At 40.6% G+C, this 16,842-nt stretch overlaps 1 protein-coding gene across 11 annotated transcripts in view; it reads left to right on the top strand.

Moving 5' to 3' along the window:
- The first annotated feature begins 1,163 nt into the window (after positions 1-1,163).
- Positions 1,164-16,842, top strand: part of LOC18422805 (ultraviolet-B receptor UVR8) — a 53,427-nt gene continuing 37,748 nt past the window's right edge. For 6 of the 11 annotated variants that reach the window (XR_016059760.1, XR_016059753.1, XR_016059756.1 and 3 more), the window contains exons 1-7: positions 1,164-2,385; positions 5,651-5,724; positions 5,864-5,948; positions 6,069-6,359; positions 6,501-6,659; positions 6,837-7,082; positions 12,510-12,553. Coding sequence is in view for 3 of the 11 variants with exons in the window: in XM_088872640.1 (XP_088728766.1) it covers positions 2,214-2,385; positions 5,651-5,724; positions 5,864-5,948; positions 6,069-6,359; positions 6,501-6,659; positions 6,837-7,082; positions 12,510-12,553 (1,071 nt within the window). In the remaining 8 variants the exon portion in view is untranslated. The remainder of the gene's footprint in view (positions 2,386-5,650; positions 5,725-5,863; positions 5,949-6,068; positions 6,360-6,500; positions 6,660-6,836; positions 7,083-12,509; positions 12,554-16,842) is intronic. The other 5 variants (XR_016059761.1, XR_016059754.1, XR_016059757.1 and 2 more) reach the window with 1 other exon arrangement.

Genomic DNA, 16,842 nt, shown 5'->3' on the forward strand with positions numbered 1-16,842 from the left:
CTTCAAAAGGTCTAGCCAGAGTTTTAAAACTCACATTAGTGGGTGGAAAGTCCACCCCATATATCCATGTAAGATTGTTGGATTAGCGATTTGAATCTGTCTAAATCAATCATCCAAAAAAATAATTTAAAATTAAACTTAAATAAATATTAAAATAGTGGTTTATAGGATTTAGGATTTAAGGGGACCTAAAAAAATATAAATTAGCTTGAAAATTTTTTTTTTATGAAAAAGAGGATTTGAAGGGTGAACCAAGCAAGGACCGTTGCATTCCCAGAACTATTTCGGTCCTAGCTGATCTTAGTCTCTATCGGTGATTCCCGACCCAAATCACTGGGTTTTAAAACTCTGGATCTAGCAAGGACGAAAATGAGTGCTCCGTAGCTTGTGGGAGGGGTGATGCATGTGTGGCTCCGACACACACGAAAGGCTAGCGTTTGGACCAAGGTTAACAAAAAGAAAAAACATCACTTTCAATCCTCAAACAAATTTTGGGGTGGTGACGCCATAGTGTTGGCACGGCGCTGGGAGTTCCAACATCGACTATCATACTAGCAACACCTAACGGACGGTGGCTCAAGTCACAAAATTGATACCCTTGGAATGCGGTTGCAGAGGGTCACGATTACTTGTGACGCTGATGGTAGGAATGCTCCATGATCAACAATCTTATTAGCCCAAAATGCTGCTAATCGTCAAGCAATAGAATGCTTAGTTTGCGGCATAAAATAACCATCGTTGCACATGCGATGGGGGTCCCAACATTGAATGATGATACAAATAATGTCACTTTTTCATTGGCTAAAACGACCACCCATTGTCCAAACCAATTTTGAACGTGAAAATGCTAGCTAGTAGTGACGTTCAACACTACCAGAGAGGTCGTTGGCCATTTGACACGCCACCGTCCAAAATAACGTCGACTATAAGTCGAAGGGTTGCTCGTTACGTAACTTGTAAGCATGTTGCATTGACATCATCACCGATAGCTCCATTTTTAAATATTTTCACAACGGCAAAACTGGAAGACGCAGGCCACAGCACTGGTGAGGCCACCGGTGGTGTTAATAATGCCACCATTGTCCAAACCAATTTTGAACGTGAAAATGCTAGCTAGTAGTGACGTTCAACACTACTAGAGAGGTCGTTGGCCATTTGACACGCCACCGTCCAAAATAACGTCGACTATAAGTCGCAGGGTTGCTCGTTACGTAACTTGTAAGCATGTTGCATTGACATCATCACCGATAGCTCCATTTTTAAATATTTTCACAACGGCAAAACTGGAAGACGCAGGCCACAGCACTGGTGAGGCCACCGGTGGTGTTAATAATGCCACCATTGTCCAAACCAATTTTGAACGTGAAAATGCTAGCTAGTAGTGACGTTCAACACTACTAGAGAGGTTGTTGGCCATTTGACACGCCACCGTCCAAAATAACGTCGACTATAAGTCGAAGGGTTGCTCGTTACGTAACTTGTAAGCATGTTGGATTGACATCATCACCGATAGCTCCATTTTTAAATATTTTCACGACGGCAAAACTGGAAGACGCAGGCCACAGCACTGGTGAGGCCACCGGTGGTGTTAATAATACAAACGGCTCATGTTTTGATCTCAAGCTTTCAACGGTGATCGACGAGGTCACTTATCTATACATATGGGGCTCAAAATACACGAAATTTTGGTCCAAATTCGGCGAAATGTTCGTGGCCATAATTTCGGCGGATATCATCTTTCCCCCTCTTTTCCCACGTTTCCACTGCCAGTCTCTAATCAAAGGCCACCCAGAAGTTTTTGGGCCCACCAAAGTGGGGCCCACAAAGAACCTTTTTAAAGGCCCTCGAAATGCCACATGTTCGTCACCCACGTCGTAAAGGTCACGTGGACAATGCCATAGCCCTGAAATATATACGGTGGGGGCTTCCCCCCACTTGACCCCCCCGCCTCTTCTCCTCCTCACCCCCTCACTCGCTCTTTTGTTTACTCTCTCTCTCTCTCTCTCTCGTTTTTTGTTTACTGACTTTACTCAGCTCTCTCTCTCTCTAAGCTGCTCACTCTGTATGAGCCCTCTCTTCACAGAAATCCTATTAAAACTTTCCTCTTCTGTATGCTTTAGGGCTAGGGTTTGTCTTCAAGCTGATCCCTTTTTTGTCCTTGTGGAAAAGAAGAATAGGAAGGAGCCCTAGCTCCATTTTTGGGTCCAGCAGTAATGCTGGAGAAGAAGGAGGGGTCCCCCATGGTTTTCATGTGGGGTTACCTCCCTGGTTCTTCACCAGAGAGAGGCCCTCTCTTTGTCCCAACTCGTGTCGAGAGACCATCCAACGGTGAGCAATGGAAGGATGTATGCGGTGGCGGATGCGGCTTTGCCGTGGCCATTTCTGGTAGATTTCTTTGATTTGCGCTTGATTTGTGCTGGGAAATGGAAGGAGCTGCTTTCGTTAATTTTTTTTTTTTTTTTTTTTTCTATTTGTAGTAAAAATGGAAGGACAAATTGATGAACCTTATTCAATGTATGTGCTATTTTGGTGATAATGGAAGGGATTATCAGTGTTCGTTTATTTTGTTATTGTTGTTTGATCGGTTATTGTTGCTAATAGTGCGGGTCTTTTACTGTTATTGTTATCTTCTTGTACTGAATTGCACATTGATGCATTTGGCTTTTTTCTTTTCTTGGGCAATTCCTTGTTGCTTTCAGTTCTGTATTGTGTTATTTGGCTTTGACTATGTTGTGGATACTGGAACGAATGAGCTCAAGGCACCACCAAACATCCTAATGAGAGTTGACATAGAGAGAGCTAGACAGAACAAATTTTTTGGTGCTCTTTCTCTTTGTATTCATTTTTTCTACTTCCGGAATGATCGATTAGTCCGGAGATTTTGGAGCCTGAATCTAAGGGCTGGAGACCACAGTAAGTAGACATTTGATTGATTCTTCATGGAATGAGAAGGCATGTTTCACACATCCAATTATAGCTTAAACTCGTACTAATTTGTGAATTGAGTTTGCAATGATTTATGCGTTATGTATCTGCATCTATTGAGACCAAAGAACATGTGACTTGGCTAAGAGCACCAAAACTGTAGTTGAGATGGAGGAAGAAGGAAAGGTACAGGGTGATACTTCAATTTCTCGAGAGGGGGGGGGGGGGGGGGGGGGGGGGGGGGGAGTCTTCAGTTGGTTTTGGTTTGGCTTCTTGTTCTTTGGATTCTATGACCTTTTGGTCTTGAGGATGAAAGGTGTATCATTTCATTGACCTGTAGTGTGCAGGGTTGAATAAATTTGAGGTAGAGAGAATTGCGTCTATGAAGAATTCAACTATTGAAATAACGTTTTAATGTTTTACAACATTGGAAACAGACATTCTTTATAAATATTATAATCTAACATTTGGAAGGCTGTGAAGTGTATTCGGGACTCAGGCCTGAGGACGAACTGCACTGGATATGCATTTGAAGTTTACTTAGTTCCTGGTCTCAACAAATGCCTTTACAGATCCCCGTAATGCGTAGAGAGTACATGTACTGCATTCTCAACACTAAAATATGATGAATGGCGTAGACCATCTTGGCGAATAACATCAAAATATTATAAAGAACCAAAATATCAAACATGAATTGCTTAGAGCGACTGACCTTCCTAGGAAACCATGCCAGAAATCATCTCTAATGAAAACAGGATATTGTGGCATTGACTTCCAATCCGTTGTGCTAATGTAATAGCACGGATGCACTGAACCCTTGGAGGACCATCTTTTATATAGTTGGGAGATCAGAGCTTACTGAAGTAAGATAGTAATTGCCTACATATGTAATGGGACAGGCTGCAGGGGACCTCCTGATCCTCACATTGCTAGGTTAATCAGGTCTATAAGGCAAAGTCCTTTAAACATGGACTGCAAAAATTCTTTAAATCCTCAAACAAGATGGAACTCGAATCAGCTCAAAAGCTAACTTCTTGATCATCCTCATTGCTTCATAAATGAGAGGCCTGGAGGAACATATCTTAATGCCAATATTTTGTTATTATTTATTTTCAAAGATTATGGATCATCACATCATCGGAATTCTTGAATAACATCAGAGCCATTAAAGTTTTCCCCCATATGTTAATTGTAATATCATTCTCAAGGGCACGACTTACACAATTATGCCTTGTAAGTTCTGCAAATCCAAAATGCTTTTTGCCAAGCTGTTTACCTGCACCTGTCCTCCTTCACAAGCTTTTATACAAGAAAGCAGTCCTGCTACTAATTCAATTCACTGTGAGGCAGTTTTGGGGAGACTTAGACTTCGATATTTTTTGTTTTGCTTGGTTTGACGTGGTTCTTGGGTTTTTTCAAAATCTACTAAAACTCATATAGGCAACAAAGAACATAATAAGTTACATTAGAGGCAGTGCGACTGCAAGTTTACTTTATTTGCCATCCATGCCTAGCATTCTCATTTTCTTCTCTAGTATGGATTTCTGTTGGCTCTAAAATGTGGAGAGGCAGGCTTCTGTAGTGTCTTTTGGTTCTAAACTCATCTCATTGTATGGCAATCTGAAATTCACAAGATCCACGTCAAGTGCATACTAATTGTAAGTGAATTACTTGACTTTACTATCTTCTAAAATTCGGTTATTCACTTTTAGGACCAAGAATCATTCTCTACTATGGTTAAGTTTATGGGATAAACCATGGGATCATGAACACGTTAATTATTTCAATCATGGAATAATTTCCTTGATAAGTGCTTTCACTAAATTTTCTAGTTGAAGTGAGCATGATATGTTTGGGTAGTATTCACATCTGATGTTTCATGCCGCTCACTTGGCTGATATCATAACCAACTATAATCTCTCATGGGACAGGTACAGAATTTTTTAGATTGAAGGTCGTTCTGTAGCTTCTTGCTACTTAGATTGTGGGATGATATTGACTACAAGTCTAGGCCACATTGTACCTAGGTCTAATCGTTTCATTAATGTCATAATGATATTTGTACTGTGTATCTATCATTTTTGTCATTTAGTTATGATGCTCCAATCATTACATTCTGAGAAACCATTTGGAGTTTCTTAACATTCTCTCTCCACAAGATATATCAATTATATAAACAGAGACTTATCTTGTGTCAGTACATTATATTTCTGTCTTATAACTTATTTGAAATAAATAATTAGTATATTCATATGATTCTGAATGGACTAAATATTACTTTGAGAGTTGACACCTAATTAACCTAATCATGAGTACAATATAATCAATAAACTTGGATGCAGCTGTTCTGTTGCAGGTCCCTTGCCACTGATCTTATTGTGTTACACATTTCCAGCTTCTTCATTTGTTGCTCAATCTGGGAAAATGTTGTGTTTATGTTCATTGAAAAAGCACTCACTAGCTTGCAATTGAATCTGATGTTTCGTGTATTTGAGAGGTCTTTCACATTTCTATAAGTTTTCAGCAGGTCAAATCTAGAACTACTAAGGTCAATCTTTGCAATATATTTCCTTATATGACATGAACTGCTATCTACATTCTTCAATTACGTTTGCATAATAAAATAGTTTTGGGATCTTTTCATCGATATTGAAATGTAATGCACAAGAAAATTGGTTTTGTTCCCTACTAATTCAAGTGCTTATGCCTATTATTTATTGATCAGAATCAGGAAAGCTTCATACTTGGGGCTCCACAGATGATCTAGGCCAAAGTTATGTGGCTTCGGGGAAACATGAGGTGGAAAAGTTTTATGTATCTATGTATCTACTGATTTTAAGCTCAATAAATGGGCTTCTTTTCATGTTCTAAATCAACACGTGAGCCTGATGTTAGGTGTCAGGCTGTCTAAACTTACTTTGTTGGGAACTTTCTTCAGCGGACTCCAGAGCCGTTTCCTCTTCCAACTGATTCTGCTATTGTGAAGGCAGCTGCAGGGTGGGCTCATTGTGTTGCTGCCACAGGTGCTTGATGCTATTCAGGATTCAGTAAATCAGTAAAATTTTTACATTTTCAATGTCTTCTTTTTCTTCTATGCTACTTCAAATGAAAACAACTGACTGATTGACCCTTGTTAAACCTAGAAAGTGGAGAAGTCTACACATGGGGTTGGAAAGAGTGTGTTCCAACTGGGAAGACAATGCCAGATCCAGTTACTGGACAAATTTCAGATAAGGCTCTGCCTGCAAGCTCAAGCGGGTCATTGCCTAGCCATGTCGATGAAAAATTACAAACTAGGCCCACTTCTAGTGACCACCATGATCTTGTGGATGCTTCACCTAGTACATCGTCTGATGTATCTTGGTGCACTTCATTAACTGGAACTAGAAGTAAATCAGTTCTCTCTGGATTCTCTCAAAGTGATTCATTGGAAGGTATGATTTGCTTGGTTAAGTCCAAATATGCGATACGATATTTTCTTTGCTGGTTATTTGTCAAAAAAAAAAAGAAAAAAAGGTGAAAGTTGCTTCTCAAATCGACCACCATATTTTCTCATGTTTTGATTGGCAATGAAGGTGCAAAGCGTAGAAGGCTGGCTATGGGTAAACAATCTGCTGAAAAGTCAAATGCTTCTGATGAAGATATTTCTGCAAACCCATGTCTTGTCACATTGAGTGTAGGAGTGAAGGTTTCTGCGGTTGCTGCTGGTGGGCGTCATACATTGGCCTTGTCAGGTAGATTTATTCTCCCCTTGTTTGGTGATGAAGTTGGAAATTTTATCATTTCTCTCATGTGTCTATTTAACTGAGCTAACATGCTCATGTCTTTTCCTACGTTAAATGCGTATGTAATGGTTTGAGTAACTAAAAGCTCAAATACACCAACTCTAAGCCATACTTCATTTGTTGAAGTTTCAGATATGGGTCAAGTATGGGGCTGGGGCTATGGTGGGGAAGGTCAGCTGGGCTTGGGATCTCGCATTCCAGCAGTTTCATCTCCTCATCCTATCGCTTGTATTGAAGCATCTTCCTATTGGAAACAAATACCACAACCAAGTTTTAGGGGAAGTAATCTTCTTGATGATAAAGTTTTCAAGCCTTTTGGCAGTTATATAAAAGCAATAGCCTGTGGTGGTCGACATAGTGCTGTAATTACAGGTTAGAGTGCCACTTTAATATTATCATCCCTGATCTTTCTATGTATGCCATGTAAAAACCTCGTACTGTATTTCATCTGGATTCTGGATTTATTCTTCACTCTGAGGATCTTTGAGCCTGAGCAAAGAATGATGCCCAAAATGATCCATGGCTTGCTTAAAGTGAAAGGTCAAAAATATGTAATGAATTACTGAAACTGTCACCATGAGTCAGAAATTTGGAGTGTACCAGCGAATCCCTTTTCTAAAATATGTCTATGTTCTGACAATCAATCACTTTACCCAAAGATTCTTGTGGCTCTTGGAATTCCTTTTTAGTATTCCATGTTCACAATTGGTAACTTAGTTTGGATGTCAACTTGCCTTACCAAATTATCACTGGCGCTCACATTTGACGCACACTCAAAATGGTATATCAACTTGATTAGCCAATTTTCTATCATTGTAATTGTTTTTGGCAAGGAACCTTAGTTAAATATCTTAAGACATTATAGATTCCTATTTACTGTCTACTTGTTTCCTACTAAGTAATAAGAATACTTTGGGCATGAGACCATTTGTTTGCTTGGTCCTGTTTAATACCCAAAAGGTCCCAATACACTAACAAGGAAAAAAATTACATTAGTCATGTGCTTAATGGTTATTGAAACACGTTGAGAATTAGGTTTTTATGCCATTCACTGCATTCAGAATGGAGGGGCACTTTTTCCTTAAACTCAACATACATGGTATATAAATCTGACGTTTCATAGTCCCATTAAAACTCTAGGTATTCTCCCTTGTGAATGATGTCTATTCAGCAATTCTTAATTCGGTGCAGTAGAGCATATGCTGGAGAGTCCTCTTAGGATTATATTTGGTTGCCTGCCAGGTGATACACATAAGCTAGCCTCTTCATGTACTTGTACTGTGTGATTCGAATGCTTCGATGAACAGGTGATTATATGGAAAATGTACAAGATAGAAAGAGAAATAAAAGATTTTAAAATGGGATAGTGAGATATAGTCCAGGAAACTAATCCAACATATTCAAGGTGTTCGGATCTAGGTTTGTAGCATTCAGATACACACACACACAGTCATGTGGTGAATTTGGTAGATATCACAGATCGTACATGAGGCAAAATAACAAAAGAAAGAATTTGGCATTCACAAATTATGCTTGTTATCTGGACTTCAACAAGATCTGTACATTTATACTTTTGTTTATTGTAGTATAAAACTGTTTTTCGTAAATTTTTACTTTCGTTTATTGTAGTATTAAACTATTTGTGTCTCTTGTTATATTCCATATTTTATTTCCTTGATTTATTTATTTTTAATTAATCAAATGCTTTGAATTATATTCTTCGAAGGCTTAAATCTCATCTATGTTTCCTGCTTTATGCTTTATGCTTGAAAGCCAGTTTTAATGATGCACATCTAGAAGTAGTCTTTCAACCATTTCAAATTATTTTATTTGGGCCAGTTTAGTGGATCTCATGACTTGAGTTTGGGGAAGTGGGCAAAAAATGCATTTTTATTCCAGCCAACACAGCCCAAATCCTTGGCAAATATCTCTGGGGTACAAAAACAACCCCCATCTAATTGAGTGGGGCCCTATCTTATTGGCTATTGTGGTTTTGCAGAAGAATTTTCTTTGTTTTTTTTTATTCTCCCTTCTTTTGGTTGGTTTGTTCTAAAACCTAGGGAAAAATAATTTTGCACCAGAAAAACAAGAATTGGGTGGGGTTAAAAGTGTCCAAATCATTTCTTTTTCTCTAATTGAGTGGGTACCCATCTGATTGCTTATTGTATTCCATGACCGCAACCTATTTTGTGTTTTTGTAGGGACTGTTCCCACAAAAATCCAGGCCTTAAGGTTGTGCACACAGGCCATGTTCTTTAAGGTTGTGCCCATGATGATAGAACCAAAAAATGGAGAACCTAGAGAATAACTGATTTATGTATTTGATTTGATCTTCTCTCTTTTTGCCTTATAGCATTTCAAACTTAAGTCACTACTGTTATTCCCACGAAGAGAAACTAAATTGTTTGGAAAAGAGGAGAAACATAAAGAGAAAAAATTACAATCCATGCTTGCAACTGCAAAGGAGGTTTAAGTGCGTATGCAACTACTCATAAACAGATAGTGGGAAATTATATGCTACTGTATTTTGTAGGCATCAGCAACAGTAGTAAGCAACTACTCAACATGAATGAGTCAACCTAGACATGTTGGAGCTTTGTGGGGTCTCCGGAGGTTTGGTTTTGATATCAAAGCCCCCTATATGGTTATTCTGTTACAGGAAAAAGAAAAAAATCAGATGGGCCTGTCTTTGGTGCTTTTGTTGTGCAACCTCACGAACTTGGCCCTAGCTCAAATGTTCTCTAGAGAACACTTGATCCTCACTCATTAATATCGTCCATATCTCTCCAACAAAACAGTTGATATGAAAATGCTCCTAATAGTGCTAATTCAACCTTTGATTTGTCTTTTGCTTGAGTTGTTTGTCCTTTCGTATGGACCTGTTGGATAATGCATGATTGCAGTTCAGAAAAAAATATTTCAAGTTAAGACTTATGGGAACTAATACGACAACGCAAGTTGAAAATTACCAACTAATGTAAGCTAAAGTTGTGCTTTCAACCAAATGAGCTACAAGTCAGGTTCAGTATGGAGTTTACTTGTATGAAATTTATTAGTCTTCGTTGTTGTTATATCTGTCTCAAATGACCCCATGAAAAACTAATACATATTGAAATCCATTGTTGTGAGGTCTTGCAGTTCCACGTGGGGGTTGAGTATCATGAACTCTATTGTCATGAAGTCTTGGAGTTCAAGTTGCACATATTATACCCATCCATGATCCAATCCTTGGAATCATTTATATAACCCAAATAAAAGTATTGGGGGTTGAGAAAACACTTGTTGCATGCAGGGGCGTATGTGGATGGTTATTCCACTTAACATCTACAGTCGTCAAAATTGATAAATACTTTTTCTTGTCATATCCATAGTTCTCACAATCTCTTCCTTGGCAACTTCCATTGCCTTGTAATATACCCCATTCGTGGTTTCTTCTCACTACACTCCAAGTCCAACACTTTCACCAAAGGATCAAATGCTTTGAGGGATTAGACCAGCCCATTCCAAAATTGGGGTTGTAAAACAATATCAGTAGTCTTCTTCCCCTTTGCATGCTCGGACGTCCTGCTTATTTTTACTGTTCAGAAATGGCCATGACCCTGAGCATGTCTTTTTGGGCCAAGATAGATTAAAGGGTCAAGTAAGAACTGGTAAATCTCGTCCCCCTTGTCATCACCAACTCTGTCTTCTCTCTTCACGTGTGTGGTTGTATATGATAACTGTTGTAGCATTTGTTTTCTTTATCGTCAAGTCCATGATTTTCAACTTACTAATCGCCTCATGCTCAGGGTCATATTAAGCAGTGCAAGGTGTCCCAAAAATATGTGGCCTCTTTCCCTTCAATAGTGTGGTAGCTAGCATATTGGTTGTGTAACCACCTAGATGATGGTCTGTCTGTTCTCCTCTATACTCTGGCTACTATGCTCAAAATGAACTTTGCATTGCATGTTTCCTCAATCAATCAATGACATTGCATTGTATGTCATGGACCTGGTGATTGAAAATGCTTAAAATCCTGGCTGGTTATAAAGTCCTTCGGCTATAACACTTGAGACTAATGAGTACTTTCTCAGCTCGGAATTGTGAACAAAATTTAAAAATGAATGACTTGGAAGTTGCCTTATAGCACATGCACCTAAACAAGAGTCATGTATTAAGATTGGCAAGTGAAATTTGCTGTTGTCACTGATATCTGCAGAATGCAGTAGTGTCTAATAAGCAGTTGCATTCTTGATGTGGGCTTACATCCTTGAACCTCGTATGCAATTGCTAGCGTCTGTCCTAACTTTTACACTTTCATTTTTTTTATATATTTTTTATTTTTATTTATTTTTTAATATTTCTTTCCATATAGACTATATTTTCGTATGTCTGCTGTTGTTGGCTGTGGGTAGGAAGTAAGTTATTTTTTAAGTGTTCCATATTTAGGTGTTACATTTAAGTGTTCCGTATTTTAATTTGTCCTTAAAAGTATTTGTTCAAAACCTTAAATTCACCTCTATTTTTTTTTATCGACAAAGCTCCCAACTGTATTTTTTGGACTTCACATAAAGTTTAAAGCAGAAAGACTTCTCTTTGGTATTTCATCTTTCCATTCAGCAAGCAGTGGGAGCATGTGAAGTTCAGAACTTATAAATACAGAGTAGATCATCATCACCATCAAAGTATTTTCTCAAATAATTGGGGTCCGCTACACGAATCTTGGTCTGCCATTCTACTCTATTAAGGGCCATACACCCTTAGTGAGGCCGAAAAGATGTAGCGACTTATGGCCTCACTAAGGTTATGCCCCTTAATAGAGCATAATGACAGATCAGGTTTCGTATAGCCAACCCCAATTAGTTGGGAAAAGGCTTTAATGATGATGATGATTTGGTCATCTACTCTGTATTTATAAGTTCTGAATTTGACATGCTCCCATTGATTGCTGAATGGAAAGATGAAATACCAAAGAGAACTCTTTCTGCTTGAAACTTTGTGTAAAGTCCAATAAATACGGTTGGGAGCTTTGTCGATAAAAAAAAATTGAGGTGAATTTAAGGTTTTGAATAAATACTTTAAGGACAAATTAAAATATGAGATGTGCAGCTCGCACTTGATCATAATGAATTCTAGGGAAGACATTGGAAAGCTTACAGCAGAATTAGCTTGGCTTGCAAACTGGTGTATTTGCTTGTTCTGGCCATCGACCTACAAGGATATTTATCAATGGTTTATTTCCTTTTAGATAACATTGTTATGTTATATTATCAAAGAGGTTCACTTTTCTTTTTGGGGAATAGAGGAAAACAATTTTTTTAGGTAGTGTTGGGCTGTTTCACTAAAAGTGGGGGAGCAAGCTAGGGTTCCTGTCACTCTTTAATATTCATAATAAAAAGCGGCACGATTGCCAAAAATTTGGTGCATCCAAATGTTGCCTTGTTTTGACGTTATAAGCTTGTTGTGAATAGATTAAACAAATTTTATTTCTGACGTTATTGATATCTTGTATTGGCTAGACCAAGAAGTTATTGATATCCATATGACTTTGTACAATATTTGACATTTGTGGTTGATATGATGATATCTAATTCTTCCTATTTGTGTGGCTATATATGCAGTTCTGGTTGTTGTCAAACATGGCCCTCTTCCTTTATTTTCTATTGTTATAGTATTGTTTATTCATACTTTCTTGACTTCTATTACTAGTGGTAGAGTCGACATCATTATGTAGACTGCCACATTTTATATTTTTTTGTGTTGTTTCAAGTGCACATTACTGTTGTGTAATGCTTTTACTTGTTATTTTTATCATTGTAGATGCTGGAGCACTATTGACGTTTGGGTGGGGTTTATATGGGCAGGTGAATTTTATTCATGTCTAGATTGTTGTTCCTATCCTTTTTTCTTTTCGTTTTTCCTATGTGGGTTGCTCATTTCCTTATTAAGAAATACCTGCATACTTTCTGTCCCATATAGGAGTTCATAAAGTTTTTGTTTTAAATACAAACATTGCATATGCTGAAATAGGGGTCTTTTTCTTTATCCACTTTTTTAGTAATTTCATCCATCCATACAACCCAAAGCCATTGCATACAACTGTTCTATTAGCTGAATGGTTTGAAATTGAATTGCACAGAATAGCCCCTAAATAGTGGTTATGAAAACTAAATCTCTGCTTAAAATTCTTTTCTGTAAAAATATGAAAGTGATACAACCACAGATATTTTAGAATGTCTCAACTTTTCTTTATAAGTAAAAATATCTCAAAATTTGATAAAACTTATGCATAGATTGGATTATGCCCTGAATCATTTTCACCATTTACTCATTGGAATATCTTCAATGTACCAAAAATTTAATGGAGGATATTTTTGTTGCTTGTTAGGGAAGCTATGTAATAATTTCATATCTAAGGTTATTTATATAAAAGATAAGGTTCACCCTTCCTAGTAGTAAAAAGAAACACGGAAAACCCCATATTTATTTGTTATATATTTTTTGTACGAAATGGATCCTCATCTATGCACGTTAGAATCTTAGTTTTTCCTATCTGAAATTTTGCACAATGCCATAAGCACAAATCTTTTATTTATATAAAAGATAAGGTTCACCCTTCCTAGTAGTAAAAAGAAACACGGAAAACCCCATATTTATTTGTTATATATTTTTTGTACGAAATGGATCCTCATCTATGCACGTTAGAATCTTAGTTTTTCCTATCTGAAATTTTGCACAATGCCATAAGCACAAATCTTGGGATCAATGTGTCTCATCATTGGATTTGAGAGCTTTGCATGAGTTTCTTGAAGGATGAGAACTTTGCATGAGTTTCTTGAAGGATGAGAACTTTGCATGAGTTTCTTGAAGGTGGTGGATCACATCAGAACGTAGGGTAATTCTGCAGTCATACAGCTGTTGAATCCTGTGAATCTGTGATCTTTTTTTTTTTTTGATGCTGTTAACTATTACGAACTTGTGATCTTTGTGTATCAAAACCATAGAAATGGTAATAGTAAAGCAAGAGAGAGGAAAATCTAAAGAACCAAAGTCAATCAAAAGATGAAGAGGAGTAGGCGTCGTCTTCTCCCTCTTTCTCTCAGCTGGAACACAATCTATGAACTTTATCCCAAAGCTAAACCCCTGCCTTCTCAAACTCTGCCTCCCCCCCCCCCCCCCTCTTCCTACTCGAGGACTCAAGCCGTTTGTCCTAAAGTCTAATCCGGCTCTGCAGGCCTCTTTCTCATAGGTGGTCGCCGCAGCTAAAGTACCCCTTGTTCCCGGTACCTCACCTCCCTCCTCAGGTGGGTGTCCTCCTGCCCCGGATGCTTTTTCCCCGTTCACCCCTTCATCGTCTCCACCCCTGCAAAGGAATCTGCTCCGCACAGATCCAAACTTCTTGCTTCCCTAGTGGGAAGTTTCCAACCTAGACGAGATGATGTCAGGGGAATTGAAAGATGGGCTCAACAGCTCTGGGTGTAGCCAAACCGTACTTGCCACCGCCTCTCTAGTGGCAACATACTCTTTTCCTTCCCCTCACACGAACATGCTCTCCGTGTCCTACAGGAACCCCCCCCCTCTATTTTCAAAGGGGCCACCTTCATACTTCGAGCATGGTCGCCAAAGGAAGGGTCTTATCGGAAGCAGAGACTTTGGCTCACGACGGGCCACATTCCCCTATACGCGTGGTCTCCACCCACGTTCAGGAGAGTGGCAGAAGCTTGTGGTGACCTGATCTCAATCCACTGGAAATCCATTGAACTGCTTCCTCTTGGTTCCATTCGTCTTCTCCTGGATGTCCTAGACATTACCTTCATCCCACCTTGCATCTGGTTAGAAGTTGATGACCTTTTCTTCCCAATCTCACTCTCGTGGTCGGTGACCTCTCTGCCCTCTGCCAACTTCATTAACCCAATAGACCTTCCCTTACCCAAGGGCTCCTCCTCCCGATCCTGGATCACTATTTCGAGGAAACGTCGCCACCCAAGGAGGCGTCATTGGTAGCTTCACAACGGCTCCACGCCTCTCAGGGAGCGCCCCCAACCCAATCTTCTGAAATTGGTCCTAGTAGCCACCTGAAAACCACGTGGGGGTCAAACTGGTCAGCCTGGTAAGACGTTTGATGTCATCCAGCCGGCCTTGCAGTCTGTAGGTGTACCCTCCCTGCCAGGCCTAAGCCTCGATGGCGGCGCTGCTGTCGGTCCTCTCCCGCCACTTCTAGACCTAACTCACCGCCTCGGCAAGGACATGATGGTAGACCGCGAGCCTTCTCTGATGCTTCATTTGTCGGGCCACTCAGTTGGGTTTGGCTTGTCGTCTTTTACTCTCCCAGACAGCTGGCCCCTCCCGTATGAGGACTCATCTTGTTTGGCTCAGATCTTAAGCACCCCTCTTGCTCGCTCAACACCTGTTTACTTTGCCCCCACTTCCTTCTGCCTCTCCCCATGCCAACCTGACACTTTTCACCCTGTGCCACTCTCATCATCCCTCCCACCTGTCACCCTCACATAATCAATCCCTGCCCTCATCATCCCACCCGTTGACCTCATGCAACCCTTCATCGCCCCTGTCTTCTCATCCGTCGCCTCCTCCTACCATTGTCTTTTCCTCGCCGTCAGTCGAAGAGACACCGCCCTCCACCCTCAACCCTCAACCCCTTTGGTGACATCTGGCCTCATCTCGAGTCTCGAGACCACGATCACTATAAAGCCACTTCAGACGCCTCGTTTGCCCCCCTCTCTCTTCTACCCCCACCACCCTCTCTTTCCCACTCCACCCTTAGTGACTCTTTGGTTGACCCACGCTCTCCTCTCCCCTTGGCGCCCTTCTCCTTCCCTCTCCCTTTGGCACCCTCCTCTACCTCTTTGCAGAACTCCCCCCACCCTACAACCCTCTCCCTCATCAAGAATCCTAGCCAGGAGCCCATCCACGTGGATCCAAACCCCTTCTCTTCTCCTTTACCCCTCGAACCTCTTGAACCTTTGCCCCTGGCTCTCCTACCCCCATCTGTTCCTTCGTCTTCTACACCCTTCTCTTCCCTGACCTTCTTACCTCTGCACTTTGCCACCTAGGTAGTTCCTCCTCAGCCTGTCAAGCCACCAACCCCTTCTCCATCCTTGTCCGATATGGATAGATCTCAGTTTCCCTTTGGCATCATGGCAGTGCACTCCATGGACCCCTCTCCTCCTGACTCAGCCCTGATCTCTTTCTTGGTAGCCCCTCACTTCTCGTTTACCCCTCACTTGGTTCACATTTGCAGCGTTCGAACTCTGCATGTTACCTAACCCTCCACTCGTCCTTAGTCTAATCCCTCCTTTGTACCCCTAGTCTCACCACTTCCTTACTTATCACCCCTCTTTTCTCTACCCTTTACCTGCTTCCTTTCTTAGCCCTCCTCTCTACCCCTCGCTAACTCCGTCCTATCTCCATTAGACTCCCTCCCCCACCTTCCCTACCCTGTTCCAGAGTAATCTAACCTCTGGCCTGTCCCCTCCTGCAGCCCCTTGATGTAACGCCCAGCCCTCCATCCTCCCCATCTTCTTTTACTTGCGACCTTCCCCTTCCTGCTTCCCCTAGCCCCGTTTTCCTCCTTGTTCCTTCCCCGCTTTCTAACCTTGAACTCCTCCTCCTGACCTCTACCCTACTAACCCTTTCTCTTTGCCCACTTCTCTAGTCAGGGGTAACCCCAGGTCACCTACGCCCCCTGATCTCTCCCCCTTCAGCCGAGGCCAATGCTGAGGGCGTCAATAGGGATGGGAATAACAATGAACTTAACAAGATGAAGGAAATCTATCGTATCATGGGTTTCCAACGCAAAGGCTCTGAAGGATTGGCACACCAATTCTTACTCTCGGACGCTCAAAGCCGTCTTAAGGTGAGCTTTAGAGGACAAAGGGAGCTTCTCAACCTAGTCTCCTCGATCAATTACGATAAACCCTCCATAGAAGAGCCCCCTTCGCCAACCCCCTCTCCCCTCCCCCTTGGGCTTCTTCTCCGAGGAGGTTTGTAAGACTTGCCCCCTCTTTTGCTCCCACTTTTAAACCATGAAAATTCTTACGTGGAATGTAAGAGGGTTGGGATAGCCTTCCAAAAGGGAGGCTGTCAAGGATATGACAGTAAAACACTTTCCCTCAATCCTAGCTCTTATTGAGAC

The sequence above is a fragment of the Amborella trichopoda genome, chromosome 7, assembly GCF_054954075.1.
Source record: "Amborella trichopoda isolate Santa Cruz 75 chromosome 7, AtrichopodaSantaCruz75HAP2 v2.0, whole genome shotgun sequence".
Classification (NCBI taxonomy): domain Eukaryota; kingdom Viridiplantae; phylum Streptophyta; class Magnoliopsida; order Amborellales; family Amborellaceae; genus Amborella; species Amborella trichopoda.